At 37.8% G+C, this 12,086-nt stretch overlaps 1 protein-coding gene across 1 annotated transcript in view; it reads left to right on the top strand.

The window, feature by feature from the left end:
• ASXL3 (ASXL transcriptional regulator 3) overlaps positions 1–12,086 on the top strand; it is a 174,261-nt gene that overhangs the window by 28,978 nt on the left and 133,197 nt on the right. Inside the window, exon 2 of the mRNA XM_061169713.1 lies at positions 2,706–2,788. Coding sequence (XP_061025696.1) covers positions 2,706–2,788 — 83 coding nt within the window. The remainder of the gene's footprint in view (positions 1–2,705; positions 2,789–12,086) is intronic.

Genomic DNA, 12,086 nt, shown 5'->3' with positions numbered 1-12,086 from the left:
CCCTGTTTCTAAAGAGGTAGGTACAAGGTGGAAAACAATTGGAAGAACATGCTAAATTCAAAATAAGTGTTACATAACCAGGAAGACATATTCAAATACTAGTTGTATTTGAAAATGTCAAGAAAGATAATCCAGGGAGTATGATTTTGCAGGACGTATGAAACCGTTAACACCTCGTAGCCAAGACATCAATCGTTGGGGCGTGGGCAGTTCCTCAGTTTAACATTTGGGGCTGTAGTTTCACTCTGACTGTGGCTTCTTCCCACTGTCCTGTTGGAGTATGACTGCCTGCGAGTCTGATTCATGTCTCTGCCATGTGTCATATTATTTTGACGCTCTCCATGTTTTGTTCCGTGAGAGTAATCTCTCTACCTTTTGTTCTCTAAATGTTCCCACAGCTAGTTCAGTGAAGCTTGTTCACATCCAGGACCCTCTCCTTCTCTGTCCCCTTTCTCTGTCTTGCAGGAACTGAGGGTGGCTTCTGGTGTTTGTGTGGCTTCATCATTTCCTTCCTGCCTCTCATCCACTTCACGATGTAATTCTTGGCACTTTTACTTCCTTTGTAGAGTAGGATGTGATGTCATAGAGAAGGGGACAGGGCTATGCAAATTCTCTCAATTGCTGGGAGGAGCTGCCCAGGTGTGCTGAGGGGCCTGTACTCAGGAAGAGAAACAGGGAGTCCTCCACAGTGAGTAACCCCACTTTCGAGCGTGCCCAACTTCCCATTAAAACGTTACCCAGTACACTGGAGTTTCCTCTTCGGCCCTTTCTAGATTTCATCAGTTTGCCTTTTGGACATTCCCAGTTCAGCTCAATTTTCCTCCTTTCTCTCCCTTCTCCTCTGTCCCCCTCTTTCTGCCATCCCGTGTCTCTCACCGCCAGTTTCCCTCTTCCTTGCTTGCTTACTTGTGTATGTCTGTGTCTGTTGACCTTCTGCCCATATCTTCTATGAGAGACCATTAGTGTCCCCAGCATTGCCTATCATTTGGGGTGACACCCACCCTGTATATAGTCCATGTGACCACAGCATCTCCTTTCAGTAATTCATAAGTATGCACTGTTCTACTTACAGTTCTTCTTATTTTAAAAACTCTGTCGGCTATTTCATTTTCATGTCTGTATCTTTCCTGCCTTTCTTTGTGACCTAATCTTTTCCCCTTTTCAGCTCTATTATGCAGTTTCCTTCTTGCCTTTTTTTTAACCAATATTTGTACACTTTAGTCCTCTTCCTATACAGCTATGCCTATGTGTCTTCCCCCCTTGACAGTTCAGCTCTCCAAAGCATCCTCTGTGAGGACAGTTTTCCTTCTTTCCTATTGACATACTTGTTGCTACACTCTCTTTCCAGTGTAGCTCATATTTCGCTATTCTTTAAGAATTACCAACTGCAACTAAGAGACTGATCCAGACTAGGAAAAATGGGGAAATTTCCTGGGAACTAGAAAGGGGAGAACAGGAAAGTGGCCCTAATGGTGAGGTAGGGCAGGCTGTGTATGTAACTGACTGGAGAACCTTGGGGAGCAGAACCTTTGCTAGTGACCTAGCTGAAAGTTAGCCATTGATCGTAGAAGAGATCACAGAGGTCTTTTGAACATATTTGGAAGGCTTTTAAATTTTTTGTTTTTAGAGTGACCCTGTTAATTCTTAATAATTATGAGAATTCTGGTCTCATATTCATAATAATCATAAATTAGGACCCTAGAATTATTAAGTTGCATGGGGCCATGACTTGTGCAGAAGCTCCTGTACAGAAAATTTAAGTCGGTGTCATCTACCCTTGGAGGAAGTCATTGTGAAGATGTGTGTACACTTGTTTCTTGTACCCAGAGGTTGTCCTATAGACCTTGTTGGTGAGCAGTATGGGCATCGTTGTTTACGGATTTCACTTCATGTAAAGTCCCTGGGTAAATAAAAGGGGCCTGCTTTCCAGGGCTGATGGCCTAATGCCTGTGGAAATAATTAACTGTGTCCCATATATTCCCCATACTTTGTTTAAAAAAGTTCACTTCCACTCAAAAATAAGTAGGACAGAAAGGGAGAGAAAGAGAATAGGACTCAGTTCATAAAGCTGAGATGGGCTGAATGGGAAGAGGAAGGGATTTACTTGAAATGAATTGGAAAAGGCAAAAGAAGGGAAACTGAGCTGAACTGGAAAACACACTGTAATGAGATACTTGGGTTTCTGTATGCTTTTTTCCATTTTGGCCATGAAGGGTTTTTATTTATTTTTTTAATACAAGAGAAGTTGATCAAAATATGAATCCAGTGAGGTTATTTCTGACCAGCACTTTGTTCTCTGCTCTTGGTGGTATTCAGGCTCATGTTTCCAAGGTCTTAGAAATTTAAGAAACATTTTAACAGCCTGAAAACATGGCTTTAACCATAAAATGTTAGCAATTTTTAATAAAGGAAATTATATACATTTATTAACTTGGTGTTTTCAGGTTTCACATTTCTTTTTTTGGTGTGTATGCCTTTGTGACATTTTTGCAGAATGACCCCTGTATGTTGCAGAAATTGCCATAAACGTCCAGAAAAAAAATTATGTTCTCACTTTGGACACCTGATCTGTGTGATGGAACCTAATTTTGGCATAACAGCCTTTTTAAAATTTTAAGGAAACATTGCATGATTCACACACATTTTCATCTTGTACGTTTCTATGCAGTAATCTAGGAATCTTATGTTTATTTTTATTTTTTTAGGCACTAGAAAAACACCCCAACTCACCAATGACAGCAAAGCAGATATTGGAAGTCATTCAGAAAGAAGGGTTAAAAGAAACAAGGTCAGTATTCATATTTACATTTTCTGTTTTCATTGATTAATAATTGCTCTGATTGCAAAGTAATAGGGGTATCTAGATTTTGATGTTGTAGATGATTGTGAATCAAGTAACTACCTGCAAATTCTTTTGTGACTACCAAATATTTGGGTGACCCAAGATTTCCTTGGAACTACCTGTTTGCTTAATAAATTAGACAGATTGATACAGAGTGTACTTCATTAACAAAGAGCCGCACTGTGTGAATTAGCCTCTAATTGGAGTTACTCATCTTTCTCTTTCGTGTAAGAGGAGACTTTTGTTTCTGAAAGTGAGTAGTGAAAGAGAAACTTTTTTACAGTCTTAATAGATAGATCCCAAGATATAAGATGAGCTCACTCTGATAAAATTCGAAGTGCCAACGAATATGGTTGAAAATTTAGTCCTCGTATTTCGAATTACTCTACTTGGAGCCTCATTAATCAATTATCGAGTCTTCAAAAAAATAACAGTTTTATTGAGATAGTCATATACCATAAAATTTGCCCTTTGAAAATGTACAATTCGTTGGTTTTCAGTATATTCACAAAGCTGTGCAGTCATTACTGCTGTCTAATTTTAGAACATTTTCATCACCCTGAGATGGAACCCCATACCCCTTAACAGTCACTCCCAATTCCCTATTCCCTCCAGCCCCTGGCGACTAGTAATGTACTTTTTATGTCTGTGGTTTTGCCTATTCTGGACGTTTCATATAATTGGAGTTATACGCTATGTAGCCTTTTGTGACTGGCTTCTTTGATTTAGCATCATGTTTTCAAGGTCCATCCATGTGGTAGCATGAATCAGTACTTCATTTCTTTTTGTTGCCAAATAATATTTTATTGCATGGATATACTATATTTTATCTATGATGATTATTTTTATTTAGTGATGAATTTTACAGTTTTGGCTTTATCCAGCAGTTTAGGGTCATATAAATGATCTTACTCAAGGAGGAAAAAAAAGTTTGTTACAGGGTAAAATAACCATAGGGCTGTCACATGTGTATCTACTCATCCTTGTTACATAGAGTGAATTTTTTTAATTGTATGAAGTTGTCTACCTATAAGCCATTGAGAAGGCAGTGGTCTCAGCTTGGTGAAAATTAAATCTGCTGAGTTACCTTTTGAATCTGATCTTGAGATAGAACCTGCTGAGAGAAATCAATGTCCTCCCGAGGCCAACTTTTCCTAAAAAATTGGTGTTACCTGTAACTCCCATTACTGTAACATGTGAATCACATCAGCTTCTAGCTGTTTAAAATGCATCTCTTGCAAGTTTGATCCCTGAACATCACAATTTAGTGGGGTAGAGGATACCTAGCCTCAATTTTTCATCTCTGTTTTGGAGGCTTTTTCTCCCTGTTCTGAAGAAAGAGCCTGAGCTAATGTAACTACCCTGTTTGCAATAATTGTTCCTCCGCAACGTGGAGGTAACACTGCGGAGGGAAGTTGCTGACAGAGCCTAAGCGCTATTCAAGGGGATCCTTGCTTCTAAGCCAGACGTCAGTGTGAGGAGTTAGGGAACAAAATGGGGACACCTGGAAATTAATTTTCCCCTTACTGCCTGTCAGAAACCCTGAAAATATTTATGCCATTTAGAAAGCACTGGAAGTGTTTGTCCTACAGCCAAAAGAAAAAATGGGGTAAAAATCTAGAGATCTCAGCTCCTGTCAGATGTGGGCTCTGAGCCAGAGGAACCTGAGAATGCAGGCATAAAAAGCTTCTCCTATAAGCAGACATTTGAAATTTGTTCATCATGATATTCTTCTCCAGAGGAGTGACTAGGCCACTATCAGCTATTATGTACCTTGAGATATAAAACCCCTGTACCATGGCCATGAACAGCATCTTAATTACACTTATCATTGTAACAACATTTTTCGTATTTTTTTCAAGATGCTGGTCTTCCCAGAATGGTATATTAAAGGGCTTTAAGTATATGTTAACAAACAAAACACAAAGCAGCTTCTTTAAAGAGTAAGAACATTGAAAAGGAAAACATACCCTATTCCTCTAAATACAACCCTCCCTCTTCATCCCCTTCCCCATTATTGTGTCCTTCTGTGAAGAAAAAAAAAAAAAATGTTTGTTGTTACAAGTACTGATGAATGTAGGACTATTGAAAGTACCTGCAAGGAATTCACAAGTTAAATAAGAAAGGGACCAGGCAAAGAAAGAGACCATAGTTCTGTTTTAAGTTCTACTCTGTAAAATCAGCTCTGTGCAAAGGGCTTCAGAATATGCATTTTATGTTCTCATTTCTTTCTGTTTCTTTGAATTCTCCCTCCTGTCAGTTGTGACAGTTACTTATGGCTGGTATATCTGTGACTACTCTCCCCTTGTTATCTAGTTTGCTTATTAGACTCATCTCTAAAATGAAAATAGTGGGAGGGTGGGATAAATTGGGAGATTGGGATTGACGTATATACACCAGTATGTATAAAATAGATAACTAATAAGAACCTGCTGTATGGCACAGGGAATTCTACTTTGCTGTACAGTAGAAACTAACACAACATTGTAAAACAACTATACCCCAATAAAAAAATAAGTAAAAAAGTAAAAGTAGTATGTAGATTCTGAGTGAGTTTCAGCTTTCCTACCTGTTGTGTATATTGCTTTAGGGAGCAGATTCTGACATTTATTTTGCCTACTTAACGTACTCTTTTGCTACCTTCCAAATTCTTAAATGTTTTCCAAGTATTTATGGTAGCTGAGTAAATTAAGTGTAACTGTATCTGTTTTTCTTAAGTAAAGTTACATTTAGAAATTCCATCATCATAAGGTCAAACATAACTGTTTCATTTCTAGATGTTTATTAATGATGTGTTTTTCAAGATGTGCAGGCTTTCAGATATGCCTGATTAACTGTAGGCGAGTGACTGTGAAAGTTACTGATGTGTCCATGACCTCCCAGTGGTCTCTATGAATGAGAGGTCATGTTAGTGGCCATCCCCCAAACAGTCCACCACTGCGCCTGGCATTTCTGGAAAAGAGAAGATTGGCCCCTTATCCATCATCATTCCAATGCCATTTGTTTTAAAATAACACCATTTGTTTCAAATACTGGGTTGGGGGGGTGGTGGTGGCCCTTCATTCTGTGTGTCAGGCAGATCTCCTATAACACTGACCTCACTGGACTGTAAATTTGTCCTTGTTTGTCTTCCCGCTGGTCTGTGAGCTCCTTAAGGGCAGGGTACCCAACACTCCTGGCACTCAGAAGATACTCAGTAAATGTTTGTTGAGTAAATAATCTTCCTCAAGATGTTAACTTGCTGGTCCTTAGTGATGATTTTGGCTTGCATTTAGAGTTAGAAGCTTCTTTTTAACATTACAAGTTGTATTTTTCATCCTATTTTTAATTGTTTGTTTTAATCAAAAGGAATCTACCAGCTTCGTGGGAATTCCATTAAATAGATGCATGCTGATAGCCTCTGGCAGATTAGCTGTGACCTTGAGGAAGGTTATTGTGCTGTTGCCTGTTTTCATACGCTGTAGGTGCCTCTGGTTTACACTTGTAACTTACAATAAAAAATAAACCAATAATTTTGGCAAAGCTGATATGAGTATTTGAATGTGTTCAGTATACGTGATATTGTTAATTTATTTGACTGAGATAAAATTCTTGACATTTTATGGTACCTTTTCCTCTTTTCCAGTGACACTTTAAATTGCAGAATTTTCATGTAGACAGGATAAAACGAGGACAGCTTTTTATATCATGGTCTGGGTATCTTCTTCAAGTTATTGATGAAATGTGTAGTATATGATTAAACTCTATTTGGAAAAGCCAGACTGAAATAAGTACTCTCTGTGTGGTTTACAAAAAGGTATATAGATAAAATAAATTGTCAGAAGGACATATGGTTTTTGTTGGGAAAAAATTAATAATATGATCATGGCATGATTTCCTAGAAATTTTTTAAATAAAAATATATTTGGTAAGTTTTAATTCCCTTCTATATAATAAGATAGACGATTTTTGTCAATAAAATTTTATTCTGGTCCATCTATATTGTACTTGCTTTACTGATTCTGAGTATTTCCAGGCTTCTGTTACTTTGTGTTTATGAGTTGTCAACGACTGATAAGACACTGCTATTTGCAATGCTTTTCAGATGATCAGAATCTTATAATCAATCAAAGAACCGTGTTGCTTGCATAGAGAGGATAGAAATGTGCATATTCCAGACTGCGGCTTTTATGGATGGATATTTGATATGCCTGTTTGGACTGCTTGGCTAAACATTCCCACTTCCTCAGGGAGAGAGGGTGCTACTGTAGACTATAGCCTTGTCTGCAGTAATTAAACATATGTCCATAGAAAAGGAGAAGGACTCTGGGGGTTGTCCTAATTCTGCCTTTCTGTTTTTGGTTTGCTTATTCAGAAGTTATAATTCCTTTACAAAGAGGACTGAGGGAGTTTTGATGCCTGAGGATATGTTTTTCTCTGTTCACGTAATTTTTAAATTGATGCTTTCGAAGAAATATGCGCTCTGTTTTAGTGACACACCTGGGGCAGCAAGGTCAAGGAGTGAGGTCTGTAGCACTTACCTAGCAAGAGCAGAGCAGCCATTTATCAGTGAGGATGATTTCTTATGCGCTGGGCATTATTAATCACAGGATACCTGTCATTAATGTAGCAAGAACTGTGATATAGTTGTCATATTACTTGTTAATAGGTAAATTGCTTTCTAATGGAGGTGAGGCAGTCACGAAATAAAGGCCAAAAAATCACAGAGCAATTAAAAAACCCTCTGTTGGGTTGGGGGCAGGGCAATATTTATAAGGTACACTTTTACAATACTATAGATGCCTTACTTTAAAAATAATATATGTTAGATTTCATTGACCATTTATAGAGCAGCAACCTATAATTACATATCACAGTAGGGACATTTGAAAAGGCTTATAAACAATCTCTCCCATGCTTGGTATTATTCATTGACATATTTTTGATTTTGCAATGTGAAGCATGCACTTGACAACCCAAGATTTTGTAATTATGCCGGTATCAGTGAGAACTTTTTATTCCCCCGGTAATTCTTAGAATAAATTTGTTTTAAGCTGCTTGTCTTAAGGTCTTTCATGATTTCTGTTTTGCAGTCTCTGTCATGATATGCTGCAATTAGGATCTCCACTTTGTACTGTGGTTTATTAAAGATTTTTCTAGGGGGATAAAATGTCAGAAAATTCCATTACCATGTATAGTGACAAACAATAAAATTTCTTGGCATTTCTCTTGGTGAGATTTACGTTTCTAATTAGCACTTTAGGAGACGATTCTTTCTCGCTGCTGAAATGTTTTGTCTAAAGATAAGAAAGAAACACAAATAATTTCAACTGCAAAATCAATTCTTATCTCCAGACTCCATGTTGGCATCGCTTCTTTCATACTGAAACGGTGGTCTCGTTTGTTTGTGTTGGGGCATTTTAGAATTACAGTGTTAACTCATGGTGTCATCCTTGCCATTTGCTAACGTCTAATTTTCTCATTGTGTAAATGGTGTGAGGGATTCATCCTTAGAGAGGGATGAATGAAACAATGGTGTTATTGACCAGAATCATAGGGGAATCTGCATGTATTTATGTGTGTATATTAGGTGTGTATACATGAGTGTGTGTAAGCAAGCCTTTAGAATAATTTATCTCTTAGTTGACATAAACTTTTACTTGTCATTACTCAGATTAGAAATCTCAATCAGGGTCATTCCTAACTCTCTTCTCCCATCCCCCCCACGGCCAGTTGGCTTTTGTGTAGTGTTAGTTCTGTGTCCTAACTACATCTTTCTTTCTCTATATCCCTACTCTTTGCCATTCATTCTTTGCACTTAAAATTTTTCAACTAGATTAATGCAGTAGCTTCTTATCTGGTCTCTTTAAACCTGGTCTCCCGTTTTTTAAATCTATTTATTTCTCAAACAAACACTACCCCATTTATAGTAGCATTTTTTAACGGATAGTCCAAAATATCCCAGAGAATATATTGTGCCTAATAAGCTATGAATCAAAAGCTATTGTCAGTTGTATGTTTGGATATAATTAGAGGAAATCAAGCATGATACTTTTTTCCTAGTCACATGGTATCTGAATAAATGCATGATATTCTGATTATGTAGGGTTTATAATGTGAATGGTGAATGCATACATTATACCTTACATTTAGATGAGATTTGGAATTTCTAATCTGGTCATTTTTATATACATTTGGTTCTTCCCAAAATATGTCACTTAAAATGTTGTTTGTTAGTATTATATGCTTTGTTTGTGCATAATTAATTAGCTTTAAATTAAATGGTATAAAACTGATTAAATAAGTATTCATAATTTATACATGGATATCACTAATTGTTTAAAAAGCAACTGATGTATCATAATTAAACTTTTTTTAAACTTAAAGTTACTTTTTTTTATAGTGACATAGTGATTGAGATAATTCTTCAGGGGATGATAAGGTGATATATTACTGTGAAAGCATTCTCTGAGTTAGAAAATAATTGTGTGAAATATTACCCTACAAGGTCAGATTTCAACTTCTCAGCACAACCCTAGTCAACCTGGACTTGGGCAACTTTAAAGCCTTTGTAGTCAAGCATCTGATGTTGGAGCCACAGTTGACTACAGCTGACCCTTGAACAACTTGGGTTTTTGAAATTTGTGGGTCCACTTATACACGAATATTTTTCAATAGTAAATCAGTACTACACAGTCTGTGGTTGGATGAATCCGCAGACATGGAGGAACCACAAATATGAAAGGCTGACAATAAATTATATACAAGATAACTCCCATGTTGCTCAGGGGTCAACTATACTTGCCTTTTGCTGTGAAATCTCCCCCATAATCTTTTCATAATTTGGAAAGTAGAAGTAGAGCCCACGAGACATTCATGAACTATGTTTTGTGTGTGTGTGTGTGTGTGTGTGTGTGTGTTGCACGCTCTGCTGGTAATTTTCACATTGTTCCATAAAAGGACTGCCGAATGGGGAGGGAGCACTTTTCAGGTAGAATGCCTCAAACTAATGTACTAAATTTGCAACAGGACTCCTCCTGGTTCCCAGCTTGAAGTTATAATAACAGTGAATGGTTAGTCTGCTCAGGCTGCCATAACAAATCATCATACACTGGGCGGCTTAAACACCAGAAGTGTATTTTCTCACATTTCTCTCTAGTTCTGGAGGCTAGAAATCCTAGATCAGTGTCCGGCAGGATAGGTTTCTGGTGTGGCCTCTCTTCCTGGCTTGCAGACAGCCACCTTCTCACTCTGTGTCCTCGCATGGGCTTTCCTGGGTGTTTATGTGCAGAGAGAGAGAAAGCTCTTCAGTGTCTCTTTTTATAAGGATACTGCACCTATCAGATCAAGCCTCCATCCTTAGGACCTCTTTCAACCTTAATACCTTCCTTAGAGATCCCATCTCCTAATATAGCCACACTAGGGCTTCAACATAAGACTTGGGGTGGGGGAGACACAAAAATTCAGTCTACAACAGTGATTCAGCATTTGGAACTTTATTTTTAAAAAAAAAGAATTTGGAACTTTACATTTCCAGAGTTCATGGCATACCATAGAATTTTTCTAGAATTTTGAGTATCTGATTCAACTTACAAGGTATTCATAACAATATGCTTAACACTGTACTGTGCTTCTGTTTTTACATACTCATACATGTTTTCATATGTTATTCCTAACATATAAACCGGTAGAATACTTGGCTTATGTTTTGTGTCCAAATATAATGTGTAGAGTCACATAACATAAATTGATTTGGATTTTATTTGAAGGCTTTGGTAAAAATAGCTGTGGTGACTGCGTATAACCCTCAAGGCATCAATATTCACTAAGGTATGCAATTATAGCTGTGAAATGGCCATTTCTTAATACAACTTTTTATTCTGTCAAGCTTCCTTTCTCCATCCTTCCAAATAATTGAACAAAAAAGGTAATTTAGGTGATTTCAGCTTTATTGAGATCTAGGTATAATTTACTCCAGAAATACTGAGCACTCTATAAATATTTCAGTGCAGGAATAGGAGCAGAAATGGATATAATATTACATTGTATGTGAGTCTTTCTAAGTATCCTATGCAGGTTAAGATCTTTGGGGAGAAATAGGCATTTAACTGGGGTGGTATTATTTAATTTTTTTTTCTAGGTGGTGTTTTTCTCCTTATCTCCTCATTTCATTGCTTGTGCTCTTAATTGCCACATGCCTAAATGATTTTGAACTTGACAACATAATTCAAATGCAAAACTGTTGATGTGCTGACATGGGGACTTCTTTTTATAGTTGATTTGTTTTCAGAGGAATAAAAATTATGACATTTTGTTAAGCCAGGTTTTCTAAAAGCTACAAGTGCATAATTCCTAAGAATAAGTCCTAGCTCTTTCAGGACAATTAAGGACTATTTATCCTACACCTCCTGAGATGCCTTATGCAGAATCAAATAGATAATTCTGTCTGAAATTCAGATGATTTTTTTTTTTTTTTTTAATTTTTGGCTGTGTCGGGTCTTCGTTTCTGTGGGAGGGCTTTCTCTAGTTCCGGCAAGCAGGGGCCACTCTTCATCGCGGTGCGTGGGCCTCTCACTGTCGCGGCCTCTCTAGTTGCGGAGCACAGGCTCCAGACGCGCAGGCTCAGTAATTGTGGATCACGGGTGTAGTTGCTCCGCGGCATGTGGGATCTTCCCAGACCAGGGCTCGAACCCGTGTCCCCTGCATCGGCAGGCAGATTCTCAACCACTGCACCACCAGAGAAGCCCCAGATGATTTTTATTAACATTTTTTTAAAAAGTTAAGTCCTGTTTTAGGTGCTGCGCAAGGCTTGTGTTTGGGCTCTGCTCTCCCTTCAGTTTGTTGGTAACCATCTTCTGGCCAGGTTCAGGGTACTCAGGTGTGTGGGTAGAGCTTTTCCCAGGTGCTTACTAGTCAAATGAGAGAACATCAGAGAAAGGAAAACAAGTGTGGACATGTAGAAGTTAATCAATGAAATACCGACTAAGTGCCTCCTTTTTGCTCACTGTGTAAAGTCCTGGGGGTTTTGTGGAAGCTTTAAGGGCATGTCTTCATTCCATTAACATTTATTAAGTACATGCTATGTTCTTGAGACTGTGGAAGCTGCTGGATTAATAGATGAGTAAAGTGAAGTTCCCCCTTTTGAAGGTTTAACAGCATAGTTCCAGACCCTTCTCTGAGTCATTCATTTACGTCTTTTAATCTCTCCTCTGTGGAGTATGTCTTCAGCCTAGTACATAATGGCTTTTTATTTTTATTTAAAAAA

The sequence above is a fragment of the Eubalaena glacialis genome, chromosome 15 (assembly GCF_028564815.1).
Source record: "Eubalaena glacialis isolate mEubGla1 chromosome 15, mEubGla1.1.hap2.+ XY, whole genome shotgun sequence".
In the NCBI taxonomy this organism is placed as follows: domain Eukaryota; kingdom Metazoa; phylum Chordata; class Mammalia; order Artiodactyla; family Balaenidae; genus Eubalaena; species Eubalaena glacialis.
Note: the sequence above shows the minus strand (reverse complement) of the source record. Positions and strands in the feature narration are given on the sequence as shown.